At 51.0% G+C, this 22,571-nt stretch overlaps 1 protein-coding gene across 1 annotated transcript; it reads left to right on the forward strand.

Moving 5' to 3' along the window:
* Positions 1–7,826: 7,826 nt before the first annotated feature.
* KCNS1 (potassium voltage-gated channel modifier subfamily S member 1) lies at positions 7,827–12,573 on the forward strand. The gene is made up of 2 exons (XM_043602284.1): positions 7,827–8,852; positions 11,395–12,573. The coding sequence occupies exons 1-2, from the start codon at positions 7,827–7,829 to the stop codon at positions 11,863–11,865; spliced, it is 1,497 nt and encodes a 498-aa protein (XP_043458219.1). The 3' UTR covers positions 11,866–12,573.
* Positions 12,574–22,571: the final 9,998 nt, after the last annotated feature.

Below are 22,571 nucleotides of genomic sequence, written 5' to 3' on the forward strand. Positions count from 1 at the left end.
GGGAGAGGTCATCCGTGGCCCAAAAAGTTAGGGCTTGGCCCTGGAACTGATGGGACACGGATGCAAGTGACAGTGTGCCAATTTCAAGGCAAGGCACCAGCCTTCTTGGAGCCTCTGCCCTCTGCCATGAGAAGCGTTTGCCCAGAAGCCCTCTGGTCTCAGGATGAAGGATAACTGGGGCCTGGGCTGGAGCTGTCAAGACTCTAACTTGGAAGAAAAAAATAAATGTTTGTGATAGGAAGCCAGTGAGATCTGGGGGCGGAGGGGGGCGTTTATTATTGACCTATAGCAGTGAGAGCTTGTGGAATTCAGATGATTGTTTCTCTTTAGCGAGTGCCCATTCTATGCCTCACACTCTAAACCATCATCTTATTCATCCATCACCCTGAGAAAGGTCGCCATTGTTATTCCCATTTGACAAGAAGAGCCTTTGAGATAAGTGATTGTCTGAAGTGGGTTCCCTGGAAGCAAATCTTTAGATGAAGGTTCACAGGATGGTGATGCTTTGGAAACGTTCCAGGAAAAATGGGTCTGGGAGCAGAGAAGTGTACCAAAAAGGGAAGGAGGCCAGTAAGGGTGTGACAACAAGCAAAGTCTCACAGGGGGGTCTAGAGATGAGGTAGGTGACTCTTCAGAGCTGTCCCGCAGAGCAAGGGAGCTGGAGCATTTATGCCTCTGTATCCCTCAGGCATCAGTTAGTAGTACCTATGGGACGGAGGACATAAATTCCCAGGCACCTCAGGGACATCTGGGCGGCTGAGTCGATTAAGCGTCCAACTTCGTCTCAAGTCATGATCACACAGTTCTTGGGTTTGAGCCCCACATCAGGCTCTCTGCTATCAGCACAGAGCTTGCTTAGGATCCTGTCTGCCCTCCCCCCTCCCAGCACATTCTATTTCTCTTTCTCTCTCTCTCTCTCTCTCTCAAAATAAATAACCTTAAAAAAATTCCCAGGCACTCCAGGCTCTCCCTGTGTGTGGCATAGCAAGCTGCAGGAGGCTTAAGGATGCCAGTTGACAGATTCAGATACTAACTGTCAGGAGGGAAAGCATCCCAGGACCCGGTGTGCACAAAACTGGAAAAGGGATCTGAGGTGATCTGGGCAATGCATGGACCTCACCTGCTACAAAGATGAGAGCCACACGAGGACAGTGGAGGAGGAAGCGACAAGGAGCCTGGGTCTTCAGTGCCACTCACGGACAGCTGCACCCGGACTGCTGAAAAGAGTCACCTCCCCTCCAGTTAAGCCACCAAGGCTCGGTTTGTATTCTTGCAGCTAAGTTGAATCGTACCTGAGATGCTGGGTGAAGAAAGGCAGGAAGAGTTGTTCATGGAGGAGCGACAGCGTGTGTTACTTCTCATCACGCTCCTGAAAGACAGGCGTTGATCCCATTTTACAGATGAGGAAGCTGAGAATCCAAGAAGAGACATCACTGGGCCCATGATCCCACAGAGATTTAGTGGGAAAGGCAGGACACAAACCCACTGTATTCGTTATTTATCACTGAGTAGCAAATTACCACCCATGTAGCAGCTTAAAACAGCACGCATTTATTATTTCGTAGTTTCTGTGGGTCAAGGATCCAGGCACAACTTAGTTGGGTCCTCAGCTTCAGGGTCTCACAAAGCTGAAATAAAGATGAGCAGCTAGGGCTGGTATCTCACTGAGTCTCGACTGCAGAAGGATCCACTTTCAAGTTCATTAGGTTGTTGGCAGCATTTCAGTTCCTTGAGGGCTGTAGGACTGACTTCCTCAGTTTCTAGCTGGTTGTTGGCCAGAAGTTGCCCTCATGTCCTTGCCTTTCCAGCACGGCAACTTGCTTCGCCAAAACCAGCAGGAAGTCAATCTTATGTTACTCAATCCTGGAAGCAATATTCCCTCACCTTTGCCATATTCTGCTCATTGCAGACAAATCAGGAAATCCTGCCCATCCATGCTCAAGAGGAAGGGATTACATAAGGGCACGCATACCAGGAGGCAGACATCACTGGGGCACATTCTAGAAGCTGCCTGATGCGCTGAGTCTACTTAAGTACAAAAATTTCTGCACTTTATGCAACATCAGACTTACTCTTTGTGGTAAAGCCTCATGGATCCAGATGGCCCTTTCTGGCTAGGACTGAAAGAGAATTTGGGGCACAGACCAATGTAATGGGTACGGATACCTCTTTTAGCCTCAAAAGCCCATAATGACCCTCTTCCCACTCTACATTCGTGAATTCATCCAACACTCCATTTACTTCCCACATGATCTGGGGATGAAACCAGATCCTAGATTCAGTGTCTTCTGCCCTTGGGAAATAGGTCTGTCTTTTCTCTTTTTGGAAGCTACTGGTCCAACTCCGGGGTAGAGGGTACCTCTAAGTGGGGGCCGTGAAGGCTGCAGAGAGAGTACTAGGCCAAGAAATGGGAGACTTGCTTCTCTGCAGATCTTCATTTCCTTTGTTGGTAAAATGAGGGAATTGGGCAAGTTGTTTGTGAACTTCCTGCTCTAACTTCTTACTTTGAGGGAAGAACTGAACTGGTAAAGTCTAGAGCTGCAGTGTCCAGTATGGCAGCCACTGGCCCCATGAGGCTACTGAGTGTGTGAAATGTGATTATTCCAAATGAGAAGTACTGTATGTGGATATAGGAGTCAGAATTCTATGATGATTCCCGGTGACCCTCCCCCCTGTATAACCTCCTCCTCTTCGAGTGTAGATGGAACATGTGAAATGTGTTATGTGAGGAAAGGGAGACTGTCCTGGGTGGGCCTGTCCTAAGCAGATGATGGTCTAAGAGCAGAGCATTCTCTCTGGCTGCTCACAGAAGAGGAAGTCCACACACTAGGTTGCCTGGAAGAAAGCAAACATCCATGCGGGGAACTGCCCATGGGGCCATGTGGCAAGGAACCACAGGCAGCCTCCAGAGGCTGAGAGTGATCCCCAGCAGATAGCCAGCAGGAAGATGGGGACCTCAGTCCTGCAACCACAAGGAAATGAACAATCTGTGAGCTTAGAAGTGAACCCCGAACTTCAGATGGGAACCACAGCCCTGGCTGATACCTTGACTTCAACCTGGTGAGACCCTGGGTTGAGAATTCAGCCATGAGGTGCTCAGATTTCTGACCTAGAGGAACTGTGAGATAATAAATCTCTATTGTTTTAAGTTGCTAAGTTTGTTGTAATTTGTTACACAGCAATAAAAAACGAATATCTTGGATTTCCAAGACTTAGTACAAGAACAAAAATGTGGGGTGCCTGGGTGGCTCAGTTGGTTGAGCGTCTGACTTTGGCTCGGGTCATGATCTCGTGGTCCATGAGTTCGAGCCCCACGTCGGGCTCTGTGCTGACAGCTCAGAGCCTGGAGCCTGCTTCAGATTCTGTGTCTTCCTCTCTCTCTGCCCCCCTCCCACTCATGCTCTCTCTCTCTCTCAAAAATAAATAAACATTTAAAAAAATGAAATTATAAAATACCTCCTTAGTAATTTCTTTATCGATCCCATGTTGAAATTATATTAATTTGAATATAGTGCATTAAATAAAATATATTATTAAAATCAATTTCATCTGTTTTTAATTTTTTAAGTTGCTATCAGAAACATTTATTTAAAAAAATTTTTTAATGTTTATTTATTTCTGAGAGAGAGAGAGAAAGAGTGCAAGTGGGAGAGGGGCAGAGAGAGAGGGAGACAGCATCCAAAGCAGGCTCCAGGCTCTGAGCTGTCAGCACAGAGCCCGACATGGGGCTCAGGCTCATGAACCGCAAGATCATGACCTGAGCTGAAGTCAGACGCTCAACCGACTGAGCCACCCAGGCGCCCCTTGCTATCAGAAAAATTTAAGTCACATATGTGGCTCACAGACTATTCAGTGGACAGTTCTGTTCTAGAGGTCCCGGAAGTTAGCCATATGACCTTAGGAGTGAGTCACCTCACTCTCAAAGCCTTGCATTTCTCTTTCATTAAATTCTTTAAAGATTTTTTAATGTTTATTTATTTTTGAGAGAGAGACACACACACACAGAGTGAGAGCAGGGGAGGGACAGAGAGAAAGAGAGACATAGAATCCAAAGCAGGCTCCAGGCTCTGTGCTCTTAGCACAGAGCCTGACGCTGGGCTCAAACTCACAAACCGCAAGATCATGACCTGAGCCCAAGTCGAACACTTAACCAACTGAGCCACCCAGGTGCCCCTATTTTTTATTAAATATTTTTTAATGTTTATTTATTTTCGTGAGAGAGATAGAGTGTGAGCAGGGGAGGGACAGAGAGAGATGGAGACACAAAATCCCAAGCAGGGTCCAGGCTCTGAGCTGTCAGCACAGAGCCCGATGCAGGGTTCAAACTCATGAACCGTGAGATCACGACCTGAGCCAAAGTTGGACATTTAACTGACTAAGCCACCCAGGTGTCCTAAAGTCTTCCATTTCTTATCTTTGAATAATAATAGCACCTATCCATTTTGCAGCATAAATGAGATGAGCCTGTAGGACCCGAGGCCCAGGGCAAGGTCTTAAAAAATGCTGGTTATTATGATTATTAATAATAACAATTAGTATATGTGAAATAGAAATCCTTTCTTAAACCCAGATCCTAGTCTCCAGCACCCTCTCTCCGTCCAGACACACAGTAGGCACTTGATGAATGCTTGTGGATTATATAATCTTTCTTTTTAAAAAGATTTTATTTTTAAGTAACCTCTACACCCAACATGGGGCTCGAACTTGCAACCCGAGATCAAGGCTCACACACTCCATGGACTGAGCCAGCCAGGCACTCTGGATGACATAACCTTGACAAAGCTCTGACACAGTTCTCCTTTACCCTATCAACCCACTTGGAAGGTGGAAATCAGGGACCCATAGCTAGGGGGGAGACAGAACTTCTGGGGGACAAAATGATCTGTTTCAAGCTTCACAGCCCCAAGGGGCTCTCAGGGAATAAGGCCACCTTCTCTAACTCCCTAAGGCAGAGCCCCACCTGCAGTCCTGGAAGACATGAGACACAAGACCAAGCTAGGTGACCTGCGCAGGTGACTGAGCCTCATCTGTCCTCGTCCAAGTCTGTGTCAGGAAGGACTTGGATAAGTCACCTGAAGCAGAGTGCCTTACACATGTCAAGGGCACAATTAAGGAAGGGATTATTACTGCTGTTGTTGTTCCTTTGTAGGCAAAACCCGGGCTGAAATCCCTCCCTAGTGGCACCTCAGTCTCCTAAATGACCCCTCCTCCCCTGGCCCCTGACTGGGAGGAGGGGGATGTCCTGGCTGTTGGGCCCAGTCTCCAGCCACCATCTCCACCCAATCGAGTCAGGAATAGAAACCACCGCCTCCGACAGCCCGCGGTCTCCCTCCCTCCCTCCCCCGGCAGCGATCGATGTGGCCTCCCCCGCGGGGGACAGAGGAAGACAGGGAAGGAGGGGCGGCGGGGCCTCCGGCAGCAGCGAGGTTCGGCGGCGCCGCTGGGACAGAGACGATTCCTGCCTGGCCAGCGGCTCCCCAGCCACGGAGCCCTCAGGGACTGAAGTACCTGGTGGGCGCCCTGGAGGGGCCTTGACAGGTAAGGGACCTCCCCTGGGGAGGGGCGTGGCCCGGGAGGGGGGGGGGGCTGCACAGTGGGAGGCGAGGGTGGGGGCGCTGCCCTTTCCGCTCCAGAGTCCCCTCCTTGAGACCCTCCCCCTCGCCTGGAGGGAGCGCTGTGGGGTGGCGGTGACCTGGGGTCAGTCCTGTTGGTTCATCTGTAAAATGGGATTAGAAAACCTCCCTAGCAGGGTCAGTGTAGGCATTGAACCGAGTGAAGCTGTATATAGAGCCCTGCAAAGTGACCAGCACATAGTAGGTGCTCAAAATAAGTTTGTGGAGAGAGCCTTCAATGGAAAAGCCTAGTTTCCAACCTTAACTGTGTGCCATGGACTAGCTGGGTGATGCTGAGCAAGTCATTTAATCTTACTGATATTCAGATTCTTGTTAGGGAAGGTTTGTTGAATTCATGATCTCATAATCATAGAGCAGGAAGGTGAGTTCCAGAAAGAGAAAGGGATTTGCCCACTGTTATGTAGCTATAATAGGTGATGCAGCTGGGTTAGAAGCTTCATCTTTTGACACCAGGTGCAATGGAGGAGGTGGGAGTGGAACTGCGTCCGCCTCCCAGGTATTTACTGGGCACAGATTATGAACCAAGGGCCGTGCTGCCCATAAACATCTTGCCATAGTTAACCCTCACAACCTCTCAAGGGAAGTGTGATATCCTCCGGTTTACAGATGGGGAAACTGAAGCTCAGAACGGAGCCCCTCAAGGTCAACAGTCAGCAAATGGCAGACTCAGAATTTGAACCTAGCTCTGACCACAAGAAATTGCAAATGATTAACATTTATTGAGCACCAACTGTGTTCCAGGGGCTTTGCACATGCATTCACGGTAAGCTTTCACCCTAAGTGCTATTGCTACTTTCCCTGTTCTATAGATAAGAGACCCAAAGCCCAGAGCAGGAGGAGACTGGCCTGAGGACGCAGAAGTGACGGAGGTAAGGACACCACCCTGATCCCAACCAGCTTAACACCAAGCCCAGGGTGAGTGAAGGGCACCCCACCTGGCTCCCTGCCAGGCACCAGGCTAGCCGCTCGATGGTGTACATTCCACCCTGAGAAGTGGGCATTGCTGATGGGATGGGGCACATGGGATTACTGAGGATCAGGAGGTGAGTCACTAGCCATCAGTCCCAGTAGAGTTCGGAGACATGGGCAGTGGAAGGACCCAACATCTTCTGGGGTCAACTAAGGCAAAGCACTTTCCCCACTTTCCCCATAAGCTACTTTAGTCCTCCAGCCTGCCTTGGGTAGGTGCTGTTGTCTGCATTGGCATTGTGTAGGAAACTGAGACCTGGAGAAAAGCATCTTCCTCAAGGCCCTGGGGGGCATCGGGGATGGAGATAAACCCAGGTTTGGCTGACTCTGGGAGACAGTGAAACAGGTGGATAATTTACTGAACCCCTTCTGGGAGCCAGGCCTGATAAAGACAATAGTTCAATTAATCTTTTTAACCACACTTGGAGGTGGATCTGTTTATCTCCACTTGACCGAAGCTCAGGGAGGTGACAGGACTTGTCTCTGGTCACAGAAGACAGAGTTCCATCTGACTGACTCCAGAGATGCTTCAAATGGTCTAAGCCAACGGCTCTCAAATTTGACCATGGATCAGAGTCACCCTCCATGCTTGTTAAAACCCCAACTGCTGGACTCCATCCCCACAGTTTCTGATTCAGTAAGTCTAGAGCAGGCTGAGAATTTGCATCGTTGACAAATTCCCAGGTGGCACCGATGCTGCAAGTGCAGGGGACACACTTTGAGAACTACTGATCTCTTGGTCTAAACTGATTGTCCCAACACCCCTTCCCCCAGGGATGGTCAGTATTACTACCCCATTTTGCAGAGGAAGAGACTGAAGTTCAGAGTGCTCATGTGTCCAAGATCCCACATTAAGCCCCTGGCATATGAAAATCCAAGTTTGGAAAAGGGAGACATCCTATCTGAGCACACCCTGGGGTGCCAGGACATCCTGCCATTCAGTCAGTTTCATAACCCCCCAAGATAGATCCCAGCATTTGTTCCGTGCCATTGAAATGTGGGGGGGGGGGGGCAGGCTCAATGATTTGGCCAAAGACACTGAGTCGGGGGAGTGAGGGGCATTCAAACCCTAGTCTGAGATCAGAGGGCACTTACCTCCCGAGCGCCGCGCCGTCTGCACACCAGAGCTGGTGGAGGGGGCAGGAGGGTTAAACCCGGCCTTCTGGAAGGCAGGCCCGGGGACAACCCCCGCTCCGCATCCCGCCCTCCCCGTGTCCACAGGCCATGGTGAGCGAGTCCCCGGGGCCCGGCGCCCGCGTGCCCTGGCGGCGGAGCGACGAGGCGCTGCGCGTGAACGTGGGCGGCGTGAGGCGGCGGCTGAGCGCACGCGCGCTGGCCCGCTTCCCGGGCACGCGGCTGGGGCGCCTGCAGGCCGCGGCGTCCGAGGAGCAGGCGCGGCGCCTGTGCGACGACTACGACGCGGCGGCGCGCGAGTTCTACTTCGACCGGCACCCGGGCTTCTTCCTGGGCCTGCTGCACTTCTACCGCACCGGCCGCCTGCACGTGCTCGACGAGCTGTGCGTCTTCGCCTTCGGCCAGGAGGCCGACTACTGGGGCCTGGGCGAGAGCGCGCTGGCCTCCTGCTGCCGCGCGCGCTACCTGGAGCGGCGCGTGGCGCGGCCGCGCGACTGGGACGAGGACAGCGACACGCCGAGCAGCGTGGACCCGTGCCCCGACGAGATCTCCGACGTGCAGCGCGAGCTGGCGCGCTACGGGGCCGCGCGCTGCGGCCGCCTGCGCCGCCGCCTCTGGCTCACCATGGAGAACCCCGGCTACTCGCTGCCCAGCAAGCTCTTCAGCTGCGTCTCCATCGGCGTGGTGCTGGCCTCCATCGCCGCCATGTGCATCCACAGCCTGCCCGAGTACCAGGCCCGCGAGGCGGCGGCCGCCGTGGCCGCGGTGGCCGCGGGTCGCGGCACGGAAGGCATGCGCGATGACCCGGTGCTGCGGCACCTCGAGTACTTCTGCATCGCCTGGTTCAGCTTCGAGGTGTCGTCGCGCCTCCTGCTGGCGCCCAGCACGCGCAACTTCTTCTGCCACCCCCTCAACCTCATCGACATCGTGTCGGTGCTGCCCTTCTACCTCACGCTGCTGGCCGGCGTGGCGCTCGGCGACCGGGGCGGCGCGGGCGGCGAGGACCTCGGTGACCTGGGCAAGGTGGTGCAGGTGTTCCGCCTCATGCGCATCTTCCGCGTGCTCAAGCTGGCGCGCCACTCCACCGGGCTGCGCTCGCTGGGCGCCACGCTCAAGGTACGGCCTCTGGGGCCCCGCGAGGAGGTTTGGGGGGGGGGGTGCGGGGGAGGGGGATGGAAGGGGAGGGGTTGTGCAGGTGGGGGTGACCAGAGGACAGGTTAGCAGGTGAACTTACAAGCGCGTGGTGTCCAGGCACACAGTGATCCAAGGCGACATTCTGGTTCCTGTGCCAGGCACAGGGCTGGACACCAGGTGTACACGTCACATCTTTTCTGATGTTCCCAGCAGCCCTGGGAGGGCTCTTTCCTAGGGGTGAAAACTGAACACCGAGGTTTGCTTTTCTTTAAAAAAAAAAAAAGAAAAGAAAAGAAAAGAAAAAGCAGGGGGTGGGCGCCTGGGTGGCTCAGCCTGTTAAGCATTCAACTTTGGCCCAGGTCATGATCTCACTGTTAGTGAGTTCGAGCCCCATGTCAGGATCTGTGCTGACATCTCAGAGCCTGCAGCCTGCTTCAGACTCTGTCTCCCTCTCTCTCTGCCCCTCCCCCACTCACACTCTGTCTCTCTCAAAAATAAACATTAAAATTTTTTTTAATTAAAAAAATAAGACAAAGGTCACTTTTGGTCTGTCAAATATCAGATAATAAATAAGTGCAGAAATTTGCAAAGCAGAATGCTAAATGCCTTCTCCACTGGGCCTTTCCTCTGGCATTATCAGGGGGCACAGATATTGTAGGTCACCCTTGATGGGCCAAATCTAGCAGCAGCCCCAGAGCTAACACTTACTGAGCGTTAATTCTGTGCCAGTTTTACATCCATTATCGACGTTCTCAGGACAACTTCCTCAGGAAGATGCGGTTATTTATTCCCTTCCCGTAGATGAACAACCTGAGGTTGGAAGGTTGGCTTTTTAAAGCCTGGTTGCAATTTACTGAGCACCCTCCTTCTGCCGGGCCTTGCACTGGGGTGAATCACTGCCCTGGCAAGCTTAACCTTGAAGGGGTGAACTTAGCCTGGTGTGGAGAAGGAGGAAATGTGAACGGCTTGGACAGAGGCCTGGAGAGAGAACAGGATGAACGCTGGGGTGGGTGTGGGGGGGACATGGAGGGAGGGGTGTCAGTTGATGAGGTTGATGAGGTGAGAGGGACAGGGTACTGAAGGGCCATGGACTCTTGGACCAGGATTTTGAACTTTATCCCGAGTATTAGGGGATGGAGCCTGTGAGGGGTTCAAGCTGGGGCAAGTATTACTGTCACTACTTTGCAGGTGTGGAAACTGAGGCTCCAGGAGGGGACAGGACTTGTCAGAGGTTCCTCAGTGAGTAAGTTGCAGAGCCCAGAGAAGAACCCAGCTGTGCCTGACACCATGACCTCCTGCTCTTTCTCCTAAAGCTCCATGCAACCCTCCTGAGGATCCCTAGAAAACCCCTTCTACTCATGGCTTCCTAAAGCCCTTTTCATGCCCTGGAGGCAAGACAGCCAGGAAGCTGGGTACAGGCAGGGTGACATGAGCAGAATGCTGGGGCATCAGGCATGTACGTGGGATTCAGTATCTGTCCAGGGAAGACCCCTTTGCCCCAGAACTCTGCCTTGTCTCCAGCCATGCAGGGATCCAGGGCCTGATATCACCAGCATTTTCTGCAAGGAGGGAAAAGGATATTGATGGAGGCTGCCAGATTCCAAGACACGGGTGTAAGTCTCCAGATGATAGCCTTGCTACTCAAAGCAAGGCCCTTGACCAGCAGCAGCTTTCTCGTTACCTGGAAACTTGCTTAGAAATGCAGAATTTCCAGCCCTACCCCAGACCCGCTCAATTGAGTTCTGCCTTTTTAACAAGATCCCAACATGATTCCTCCACACATTACAGTTTGGGACTAGGGGACTACAGTTCTAGGCTAGGAGTCTCAGCCTCAGCACTATTGATATTTGGAGGGAGATAATTCTTGGTTGTGTGTGTTGGGGGCGGGGGGATGGCTATCCTGGCATCGTAGGATGTTTACCGGCATATCCGGCCTCTATCCAGTAGATGCCACTAGCACACCTGTCCCAGTTGCGACAAGCAAAAATGTTTAAGGACTTTGCCATATGTCCCCTGGGGCAGATTGCCCTATTTGCGAACCACTGCTTGGCCTCCGGGGTAGGCAGGTGCATTCAGGAACGTGTATCCTGTCAGCTTTCTCGAGGGGCAGAGTGTATTTTTGTACTTGTCAGAAATGAGATAGACCAGTCAAAAGCACATGAAACCAACGCTTTGCATTGTGGAATACAAACTGTGGTCCCCCCTTGGTTCTGCAACTGTGGAAGAGTCACAAGCTTCTTATTCACTGGCTGGTGCCGCCAGTGCCCCCTGCATTAGAAGAAACCACTATGGCTTAGTGGGCGCCCTGGACAACAGAAGTTAGGCCTGTGTTTGCTCCCAGGCCTCTTGTAGATGAAAGATCTTAGTTTGGAGTCAAGGGACCTGGGTCTTGGCACCAGCTCTACTTTGCTCTGTGACTTTGGACCTGCCCCTTCTACTCTCTGGGCCTCAGTTTCCTCATATGCTCCATACCAGGTCTGTGAGCCCACCCGGCTCTGACTTGGCTTCCTGCATTCTCTTCCAGCACAGCTACCGCGAGGTGGGCATTTTACTGCTGTATCTGGCCGTGGGCGTGTCCGTGTTCTCCGGTGTGGCCTACACAGCCGAGAAGGAGGAGGACGTGGGCTTTGACACCATTCCCGCCTGCTGGTGGTGGGGCACGGTGAGCATGACCACTGTGGGCTACGGGGACGTGGTGCCCGTGACGGTGGCTGGCAAGCTGGCAGCCTCAGGCTGCATCCTCGGGGGCATCCTGGTGGTGGCGCTCCCCATCACCATCATCTTCAATAAGTTCTCTCACTTCTACCGGCGCCAGAAGGCTCTGGAGGCTGCTGTGCGCAACAGCGACCCCCGGGGGTTTGAGGATTTGCTGAGCAGTGTGGATGGGGTGTCGGAGGCGTCTCTGGAGACCTCCCATGAGACCTCCCAGGAGGCAAGGTCTGCAGACCTGGAGGCCCAGGCCCCGAGTGCACCTCCAGACTCTCAGGTTTATTAAAGCCAGGGCTCAGTGTCCTCCTTCCCACACCCCTATAGTCAGCTGAAGCAGCAGAGATCCTTCCCTGCTTACATGGTTCATGGTGGCCTCACTGCTCAGGATCACTCCCCCCAGCCGTGAGAAGTGGAGACTGGGTCCCTTCCTCTAAAGGCCCAGGTTAGGATGGTGTCACCCTAGGTTCTGTGAGCCTGGAGAACAGCCCAGAGACTTTCGTAAACGAACCTCCAAGCTACTGTGAAGCAGGCATGTGCTACAGAGAAAACCAAAAGGATGCTAACGGGTCATGAACACTCCCTGCCTGTCAGCCCTATCACACTCAGCCCTGTGTTGGAGGATGAGAATTGGCCCCATTTCGCAGATGAGGAAACTGAGGCTCAGAGAGGTGCAATGACTCGCCCAAATGTCTCCCAGTTAGAAGTCGTGGAGCCAAGTTGGGAATCCAGATTCTTTGGTCGACCAAGCCAGTGTTCCTTCCATGCTGTCTTTCTTCTGCCCTCCTAAAGTTTGCATGTGGTTTTAGGGGGTTCATGAATCCTGAGAAGATCCTCTATCAGGGCTAGGGAAAGGCCCAGACAGAGGATTCAGATGTAGGAGCGCTGGACCTCAGCTGTGGTCCTTTTCCATGAGATTCTTTTTTTTCTTTTTAAATGTTTATTTATTTTCAAGACAATGTGAGACACAGAATACAAGCAGGGGAGGGGCAGACAGAAGGAGACACAGAATCTGAAGCGGACTCCAGGCTCTGAGCTGTCAGCCCAGAGCCTGACACGGGGCTTGAACTCACGAACCGCAAGCTCATGACCTGAGCTGAAGTTGGACGCTCAACCGACTGAGCCACTCAGGCGCCCCCTTTCCCATGAGATTCTAATGGCAGTCGGCTCTCGGTGAGGTTTGGGAGGAAGGAAGAAGAGCTGCCTTCCTAGCTGCTGTGTGAGCTTTGCTGAGCAATAGTCTTACAGCTTCCCTGCCAGGGCTGGCTTGAGATACAGACCCTGGAGGGGCCCCTGCCTGTGGCCTGAGGTCTAGACCCAGCTCTGCTAGGACACAGTGTGGGAGGTGGACGCCCCATCTCCAGGTCCCAGCCCACCTGTCACAAGGTCACAGTCTGTGCCCCGGAGGGAGATGAAAGCCAAATTCAGCAGGGAGTCGCCGATTTAAAGCCAGCTCAGCTCTGAGAGGTTGGTGGCAAGAAGCTGCTACGCATGGACACCTGTGACCCCCCCCTGCTGTCCCCAGTCTGACTGTGGCAGTTCCCTTCTTTGCACCACATAGGCCTCCAACCCTTCCTTGAGTTACCGTCCAGGCAGATGCTTGAGACCTCTGCTCCTTTTGACCAGCTCCAGCCCTTCATCCTTGCCGAGGACTTACCCTTCTACTCACCTGCTGAATCCTTCCCACTTACTGAGACGTTGGGAGGGAAGGACTCCCGTAGCCCCATTTACATACTGTTTCTAGAACACTCATCACTGTACTGTCCTTGGCTGGCCACGGCTCTGTGCACCGCCACCCCCCACATGCTGCACTTCAACACAGAAGACGTGTGGTGGAACCCAGGCTTGGTGGGGAGTAGGTGCTTAGTGAATACCTAATGAATACCTACTGATGGATCAGCCAGTTCGAACAGCACACTGTGTGTCAGGCGCCGGGAAGGAAGAGGAAATGACCAGAGAGGCCTTGCCCTTGAAAGGGTATGGACAGGACCGAACAGCATGTCCTTTGGTCCTGCCCCTGGTTCCTCCTTACTTTACGAGGCTTTTACGGCCATTTCTCTGTAGATTCTTCATTCACACATTCAACAAATATCATTGGAAGACTCACAAGCCGGGGCTTCATGTGTGGCCTGCAGAGGCGTTTTATTTAGCTGAACAGTACTTTTAGTATATTTTTTTCATTCAAATGCCTTTGAGTGAGGCATGTACTTTCCAGTTCCCCATAGCGTCTCCCCCGAAACACACACACACACACACACACACACACACACACTACTGTGGTAGTCCTGCTGCTTCTCAGATTTACTTGCCACACCTGTCCTCTGATTCATTGACTGCTAGGTTCAAGAGATATAACGGGGAACCAAATATATATATATATATATATATATATATATATATATATATTCAAGAAGCTTACAGACTAGTGAGGGAGATGGATTTTAATCCAGTTATCACAGAGATGTGTAACAGTGAGCTATATACTGAGTCCAGGAACTCCAGGCACACATGTAGCAGGGACCGTTAACGGGGCTCAGAGAAGACTTTCTTGAGGGTGACCATACAGATGAATCGTTAATTAGGCAGCGGGGGTTCCGGGAAGCATTTCCAAGCACAGGGCACAGCCACGGGCAGGCCTTGGGTATGACGTGGTAGGCCCCCGCGTACGGTTGGAACCCGAGTCTCCAGCCTGAGCAGAGACTAGAGCGGCGCCCGACCCCCCGCGTCCATACCAGCCCTCCCGCAGGCTCAGCCCCGTATGCACCGCCCTTCCTGAACTGCTGAACGTGTCAAAGAGCCAGGTAGCTTCCAGACTTTCTCATCCCACAGACAAGTCCCTAAAGCCGGTATGGAAAAAGCTCCGGGGTGAACTGACCAGCCTGCGTCCCTCCCCAGGTGTGTGTCATCCTGGCAGAAAAGCGACAACTCACTGTCACTCCCACTCCTGTGTGTCTGTGAAAACTATTATGCAAATAAAGAGGCGGGGCGCAGGGACCTGTTTCTGCCTGTACTGGAGCTGGCTGCCCCGGGCGTGTGTGCTGAGTGAATGGGGAGGGTGGGGAGGCGCGTGGAGTGACTCCTTCCTTCCACGTCCTCTGGTTCCAGTCTTGAGTTTGGCACAGGACGCAAGTGACAGGAATCCGGTGGGAACTAACTTGGTCAAAAAGAGTAACTCATTATAAATAAGTGATGAGCAACCATCACAATTATAGTCCTTTGGTTACAAGCAACAGAAACGGACTCTCTTAAGGAAAAAAAAAAAATTTATTGGAAGGTGTATTCCTTTCCTATTGATGGCGTAAAACAATAGAAATTTGTTCTTGACAGTCTGGAGGCCAGAAATCTAAAATCAAGGTGTCAGCAGGGCCGCGCTCTGAGGCTCCAGGGGCGAATCTTCTTACCTCTTCCAGCTTCAAGTGGCTGCCAGTGTTCTAGGCTCGTGGCTGCATCCCTCCATTCTCTGTCTCTGCCCTGATGTCACCTTTTCCTCCTGCGTGTGTGGGAGTCTCCCAGTGCTCCTCTCATAAGGACTTGTGTGATGGCATGTAGGCCCCCCCACCCGAGCTAATCTAAGATGATTTCAAGACCCTTAGCCTAATCACATCTGCAGAAAGACCCTTTTCCCGAATAAGGTAATATTTACAGGTTCCAGAGAATAGGACTTGGACGTATCTTCAGGACCACCATTCTGCGCACTACAGAAGGGTACCAGTGATGCTCACACGTCAAAGGAAAAGCTGGCTGGCCAGGCCTCAGGACACACAGGAATGAGGGGAACTCTGGGGACCTCAGTGGTGGGACCCATGAGCCTTCTGCCTACAGCACCGCCAGCTAAATGCTCAGCCTTCAGTGGCCTTCCTCCCCTGTGTCAATCCGTGCCCAGTTCCGATCCCAGCCTGCCTTGAGTCCCACGCCTCTCCCTTGGTGGAAGGGGGCAGGGCACCTGGGCCACGTGGGATGGAAGAAAGGTAGTTACCCAAAAGAAAAGGCCATGTGACGTCACCAAAATAAAGGGGAGGGATGTTAGGCAAAAAGAGCAGGTAGTCCACAACCCTTGGCTGCCCAGCACATTATATGCTCACATCTTCTCTCCATAAGCACAGTCTAAAAAAGTGTTTGTAACATAAGGAAACTATCTTGTATATAACGGAAAACACACTTGGTGTGTTTGGGCCCTATTAATGTGATTTAATCAGTGTAGTGGATCAGTTTGATGTCTTGTGGAATAGGACAAAGTCAGAGATCTAATCAAATCTTTCCAGTGTAGAACTGGTGAACCAAAGTGTCCCTGAGTCAAACAGTAGAGGAAAACTGTTCTCTCTTCCAACTATTAGCAAAAGGCTTCCAGTGGTTTGTGTTTCTTGGAATAGAAAATGAAACCAATAGATGCATATTAGCTCCAGAGATTGTAAGGAATACATATCTAACACAGCAGTTCCACGGCCATTTTCCAACATCCATCTAATTTTACACCAGCCAAACGGGGGAAACTAATGGTGTTTTGATGGGAGTCATCACCCTGCAGGGTCTTTATTGGAGGTACTAATCTCTGCAGCCTCCCCCAAGATGCGGTACCACTCTGAGTTTTCCATTTCAAAATAGTCGTTCAATTGGATTCTATTGGCCTTTTATATTATAATGGCCTCCCTGGGTCAGGGAGCCAACGTGGGGATCTTTTCCAGCTGTCACTCAGAAACTGGAGATCTAGCCCTCCAGTGACATGGACAAGGGCCAAAATCTGACTTTTCACATGATGGGTGGACCTACAGTGGTACTCTCAGACCCAGGAAATTGGCATTGATTCAAAGACTTCGTCCAATGCCTCCTGAAAGGTTTGAGTATTTCCCTTTCTTCTCCCAGTTCCCCCGGTGAATGACCACAGGCGTTTTTGGAGAAAGCAAGACAAATGTTGCCATTACGCTCGGGTGGTAGTATAGTGGACATGCTTCCCAAGGGCAAGTAGCATATCCTTCATTCAAGGGGCTTTAGATCAATAAATGAACTCAAGCCTAGGTGTTAGGTGATGGTTGTAGTGATGTAAGTTAGGACTTTTTTTTTTTTTTGCCAGGACTAGGTTTTGTTTTGCTTTGCTTTGTTTTGCTTTGTTTCTTATGTTTTATTCATTACTCAAATCAAGTAAGACCGGTGGTCACCTTTACCTCTTCAGGGCCCTCTGGCAGAGATCCTGCCTCATTCAGAACCTGCTGAATATTATGACGACCACTTCACTTCATTTCTGAGGCACTTCAGTGCCACCCCCCGGCCTCCCACACGTCTCCATTCTCCCTCCCGTCTGAGGTCAGTGAACCCATTTCACTGCAGTTGCAGCCTCACCACCAAGCTCTCTTGATGTAGACTCTCCTCAAAGCAAAGGTGAAGTGTTCTGGGTTCAGTGAAGGCCATAGAGATATTAATGGGAAGGAGGCACAAAATAAATCCAGTCTTCAGAAACTTTTGAATCCTTTCCTCTACGTGATGCCCAGAGGTTTCGGGCCTTTACATTGCATTTCATGTGGGCCAGCATTCGGTCCAAGTTTGCTTTAGCCAACCCATCAATGGTCAGAACGCGGCCAGCTCCTGGAGCTAGCACAGAGAATGCCGGATCCCCGACCCGTGCATCCCTACCAAGGAGACCAGCCTGGTCCAACATTACATTTCCCCTCCCCTCATCAAGCACCACAAAACTCCATTCTCACAAATATTGCCCAGATTTCCACTGGTATCAGTGAACAGATTTTTGCAGTTCTGTATGGGTCCAAGATTCTTTCCTACTCAGTCTGTTTTTCACACTCCAGGCCAAAACTCATCCCCACCATCCCGGGAGCTTGGGAGCTTTCTCCACAAGGAAGGTGGGGACTGCTTCCACCCAGTGTTTGAGATCGCCTTGGATTTCTCCCACATTCTCTTGCGTGGCTGTTCTGCTGGTCATAAGCCACACATAAAAGTGTAGCCGGCCTGTCAAATCAGCAACCGGCATAATCAGTTACCAACTTTGGTTTTTGGAGATCTCAGCCCTGTCGCAGGTCATGAAGTTCTTTTCACTGTGGTCATAGAAATGTTCTATGACCGCCACCCCCAAATTATATTTCGGCTTGCTTTGTTGACTTTCCGTTTACATTATTCTATGCAGTTAGAAACAAAACATTCTATCCCACAGCCTGGGCATTTCTCATCTCAAAATTGAACTGTGACAGAAGCTATCCTTTCTCTGAGAGCCACATTCTTGGTGGTCAAATGATACCAAGTAGTACAGGAAACAACCCTTTCCTGCTGTATATACTGTGGGCTGCTCTTCAGGACCAGAGCAACAGCAGCAACTTCCCACTGTTTTGCCCCAGGAAAGCCCAACTGTTTTTAATACCCCACACTTCCTGGAGGACATGTGAACTATGACTCCATTCTTCTTCCAATTTCTCTGTCAGAAGACTTGGGCTGCAAACAAGTTAATCCAACTCTGGGCAACTTAAGCAAAAAATGGGTGCATTGGATAGATACCAGTTGGAATCAAAGTAAAATTAAACAACCAGGCTTTGGGGGGGGGGGGCGCCTGGGTGGCTCAGTCGGTTAAGCATCCGACTTCAGCTCAGGTCATGATCTTGTAGTTCATGAGTTCGAGCCTCACGTCGGGCTCTGTGCTGATAGCTGAGCCTGGAGCCTGCTTCGGATTCTGTGTCTCCCTCTCTCTCTGCCCCTCCTCTGGTCGTGCTCTGTCTCTCTCTCTCTCTCTCTTAAAAAAATGAATAAACATTAAAAAAAAAAAACCCAACCAGGCTTTGAGAAAAAGATAGGAATGAGGGCAATATGGGGATGGAGGTACTTAGAGCCCACGAATCCCCTTTTTCGGGTGTTGCCATTAAAATGCTTGGGTGATAGCACTCTGCTCTAGCTAAAACTTCCCGGAGAACTGAGTCTCCCTGGACTAGTTTGGGTCACATGCCCACCCCACGGCTGAGGGAATGGAGGAACTCCCACTGACAGTCTCCCCAGGACACAGATGGTGGAGGCGTAGTTTCCTGAAGAAAACATGGGGTGTTTTCCTTAAAAACGAGGGAAAGGGATCCTGAATGGGCAAAACGAACAAATATTTATTATAATACCACCGATGGGAATGGTAGATAGGTGGCTTGGCTTCAGCAACAACAGAAACCAGGAATAAGAGAGAAAGACAGACATTGAATCTGTACAACACGGCAGACGACAGGGTCACCAATATCTCTCTCAGTTCCACATCTTGTGGCGCCTCCACCAGAGAACTCTTTCCCAGTTCTAGGTTGAAAACTGTGTCAGAGGAGATGACTGGCCCAGTTCTGGATGAGGTTGCTGGGTCACTCCGCTGTGGCAAAGGGTTGGGTCTATGAGAACACAGCAGCCACCATGTGAACCCCTGGCTGGCGTGGGAGTCGAGCAGTTTCTAAAAGGACAGATCCCACAGTTATCCCCCTTACAGGCCCTCTTGGGCCTTAGTTTCATGTTCTGTAAAATGGAGAGATGATGTCCAGAGATGCTCAGGAGTAACTGGGGCACTAGGCCTGGAGGGTACATGGGAAAGCTCAGGTCATTTGGGGCCCTGGGATGTGATGTCTGTGGTAGTTTCTCCCTGTTTCCAATGACCTGGGGGTGCAGACTTCCCTGGTTAGACACAATGTTCCTCAAGGAGGATCCAATTTAAGATCTTCCCCCTACCCAGCCCCATGTTATAGATCAAAAAACAGACCCAGGGAGGTCCAAGGTCATACCTGAGTCTCTCTGTGAGGAGAAGAGATTTTTGGCTTAAATAAGGCCAAGAGGAGTGTTCCTATTGGAGGAAGGGGATGGAAGGGAATCTAGTTGCCTCCTAAGGTACTTCTTGAGGCTCCCAAGAGTGAAGGTGACCTGTCAACTAATAAAAATAACCACTCATCACTTACCTGTGGCACTCTACAGTTTACAGCATGATTTCATGTCCCTTATCCACTACTTCTCACAACAGCCCTATAAGGCAAAGCCAACAATGAAATAGAATAATCAGTTTTTGGACAGCTGAGGAAACTGGCCCACAGTCAGATGATCAGAAAGCAGTGCATCAGGGATTCAAGCTCAGGCCACCTAATATGGGGCTGTACTCAACTGGGCACCACAGCTCACTGTTCTCACTCTCTTTGGCAAACTTAACTCTCTGGGTGCCATTGAAGGAAGTGGTTTTGAAGTGTGGGTCTTCATGCTCTGGACGTGGCCTTCAGGTGCTGGCTGGGATGGTCCTTGATGACTGCCAGATCTCATATTCCAGGCCAGCCAGGCCCTGTGCCTGAGTGTGGAAAGAATTCTCCGGGAAATTTAGTAAGTTGAGACACTAACCTCATAAGGCAGGAGCTTTTGAGATGAAAGGGACAGTGTCTTTCAGAATCTTGTCTGCTAGAAAAGAAGACAAGGTCATATGTAGACTGGTGATTAACCTGTTCAAATGGAGCGGGTTCAGAACCTTCAGGAAATTCATGAGCTGAAGGGGAGGAACGGCACACACCTTGCTCCCAGAGTCAGACCTGGGTTCTGACATTGGCCCTGCCACTTACCAGGTACATGACCCTGGACCGGATCTTTGATCTCCAAGAAGCATGTCTCAAGGTCGACCTCCAACCTCTGTCAGGCTGGTATCCAAAGCCCTCCCTGCTCCACCTTTTCCTGTCTTCTTGCATGGGTAAGGAAGCGTTCAGTTACAAATGACAGAAATCCAACACCGTGGCGTAAGTTCAGGTGGATCCAGAGGTTCCACAGAGGTCATCAGGTCTCCTCCCCTGCTGCTGTCCTAGCTCTGCATTCCTGTGTTGGCTTCAGTCTTAGGGAGTTACTGGAATTACTTGAATAGGATGGGAGAACACGAGTGATACCACATGGTGAGGAGGAAAGAACATGGGCCCTGAGGCCAGATGGACTTGTACTTGAATCTCTGCTACCAACAAGCTGTGTGATCTTGGTTGTGTTTCTTGCCTCTCTCAGCCTGTTCCTTCACTTGTCTTGATATAATGACCCCGACACCTCAGAGTGTTGATGTCAAGTTCAAGTGAGGTAACCTATGTGAAAACGCCTGGCACAATAAATGTTAGGAAGAAAATAAAAAACACATATGAAGGAAACGTAAATCCAGCAGCGCTCTGGTTTTCTTTGGGAATGGTAGAGCAACTTCGAGCAGAGGCTGCTGGGAAGGGAAGTAGTCTGCATGGGTAGAGATCACAAACCAGACGCATTCTTGTACTTGAAGCCACAGTTGGGGTCTCAGAATGAATAGCGGGGTCAAGAAGTCTGGGGTGGAATCCAGACCCGACATGGCCAAACCTCGGGCCTCAGTTGCATTGTCTGTAAGGCAGGAAGCTGGCTGAGAGTAAGCATCTCTTACATTGCACAGGGTGGGGTGGTTTCCCTCTGATGCTTCAGTCTCATCAGGAATGACACCCCTTCCCATGGACCACAAGGCCCCACCTGCTCATCTTCACTCACCTCTCTGATGTCACTGCCACCTACTCTGTCCTTTGTTCACCGTTTCAGGCAGGGCGGCCATCCTTCCAGCAAATCAAACTTCTGTCCTGGCCTCAGGGCCTTTGTTCTTGATGCTCCTTCAGCATGTAATGTCCACCATCCATGGGCTCTGCCTGGCTGGCTTCTTCCTGTCATCCAGGTCTCACTTCAAAAGCCATCTCTTCAAAAAACCTGCCTGGATCATTCTACGTAAAGGTGCCTCTGGGGCGCCTGGGTGGCTCAGTTGGTTGAGCGTCTGACTTTAGCTCAGGTCGTGGTCTTGCAGTTTGTGAGTTCAAGCCCCGCGTTGGGCTCTGTGCTGACAGCTCAGAGCCTGGAGCCTGCTTCAGATTCTGTATCGCCCTCTCTCTCAAAAATAAATATTTTTTAAAAATTTAAAAAAAAAGCTGTCTCTCTCTGCATCTTCGTGCATGCACATGTGCAAACACACACATGTACACACACACGCACACACTCACATATTGCTCACAATCTCATTACTGTTTTATTTTCCTTATGGCACTTCATCCTCCTCTGAAAGATGGTTTATTTATTTACACGTGACACAGACTCGCTGTGAATATGCGTTACAAGTGCACTAGTGACTCAACTATTGCCGGCATCGGTGCCGCGGATGATGTGGTTTTCTGAAATGGAGACCAGCTCTTGGGAAAGCTCCACACAAAACAAACCGCAAGTGTCCCTTCATTCCACATAGTTCATTCTTGGAAAATTAATAGTGAAACCTTGCACAAAGTACTTTGTGCCTAGAGGTCAATGAGGTTTGGTTTTGAATGAGGTGTTGATAAACAAGTTTCTCACCAACAGAAATGTCCAGTGGGGTTTGATGCTGTGCAAGACTGCCCAGAATGCACTGCAGGACACCTAGCATCCCTGCCTCTGCCCGTTAAATGCTGACCGGATCCTGCGGTCATGGTCACAACAAAACCATTCTGAAGCATTTCCAGAACGCTCCCTAGTGGTCAGTACCGCATACTATTAGAATCCCCTATCTATAGAAAGGGCGTAGCACTAGGGGCGCCTGGACGGCTCAGTCGGCTAAGCGTCCGACTCTTGGTTTTGGCTTAGGTCACGATCTCACAGTTCATGAGTTCGGGCTCCACGCTGGGCTCTGCACTGGCAGTATGGAGCCTGCTTGGGATTCTCCTCCTCTCCCAAGCTCTCTGCCCCTCCCCCACTTGCTCATGCGCGCATGCTCGCTCGCTCGCTCTCTCTCAGAATGTAAATAAACTTAAAAATAAGCGTCTAGTACTAAATACCTCAGAGTCTGTGCAAAAAGATGAAACAACCTGAAAGGCTCGGCAGTGTGTCTGATGTCTAGTAAGTGCTTAGTAAACGGGAATTTACTTCATCTCTTCTTTCCACCTTCTGGCCACAGGTTCTGAGTCTGAGCAACAGGGAACACCTGTCATCAAACCCTGGCAACAGGAAGGAAGACCCTGACTCTTTCAGGGAATAAGGGGAGTAAATTAGGCAACAAGAGAC

The sequence above is a fragment of the Prionailurus bengalensis genome, chromosome A3 (assembly GCF_016509475.1).
Source record: "Prionailurus bengalensis isolate Pbe53 chromosome A3, Fcat_Pben_1.1_paternal_pri, whole genome shotgun sequence".
Lineage (NCBI taxonomy): Eukaryota > Metazoa > Chordata > Mammalia > Carnivora > Felidae > Prionailurus > Prionailurus bengalensis.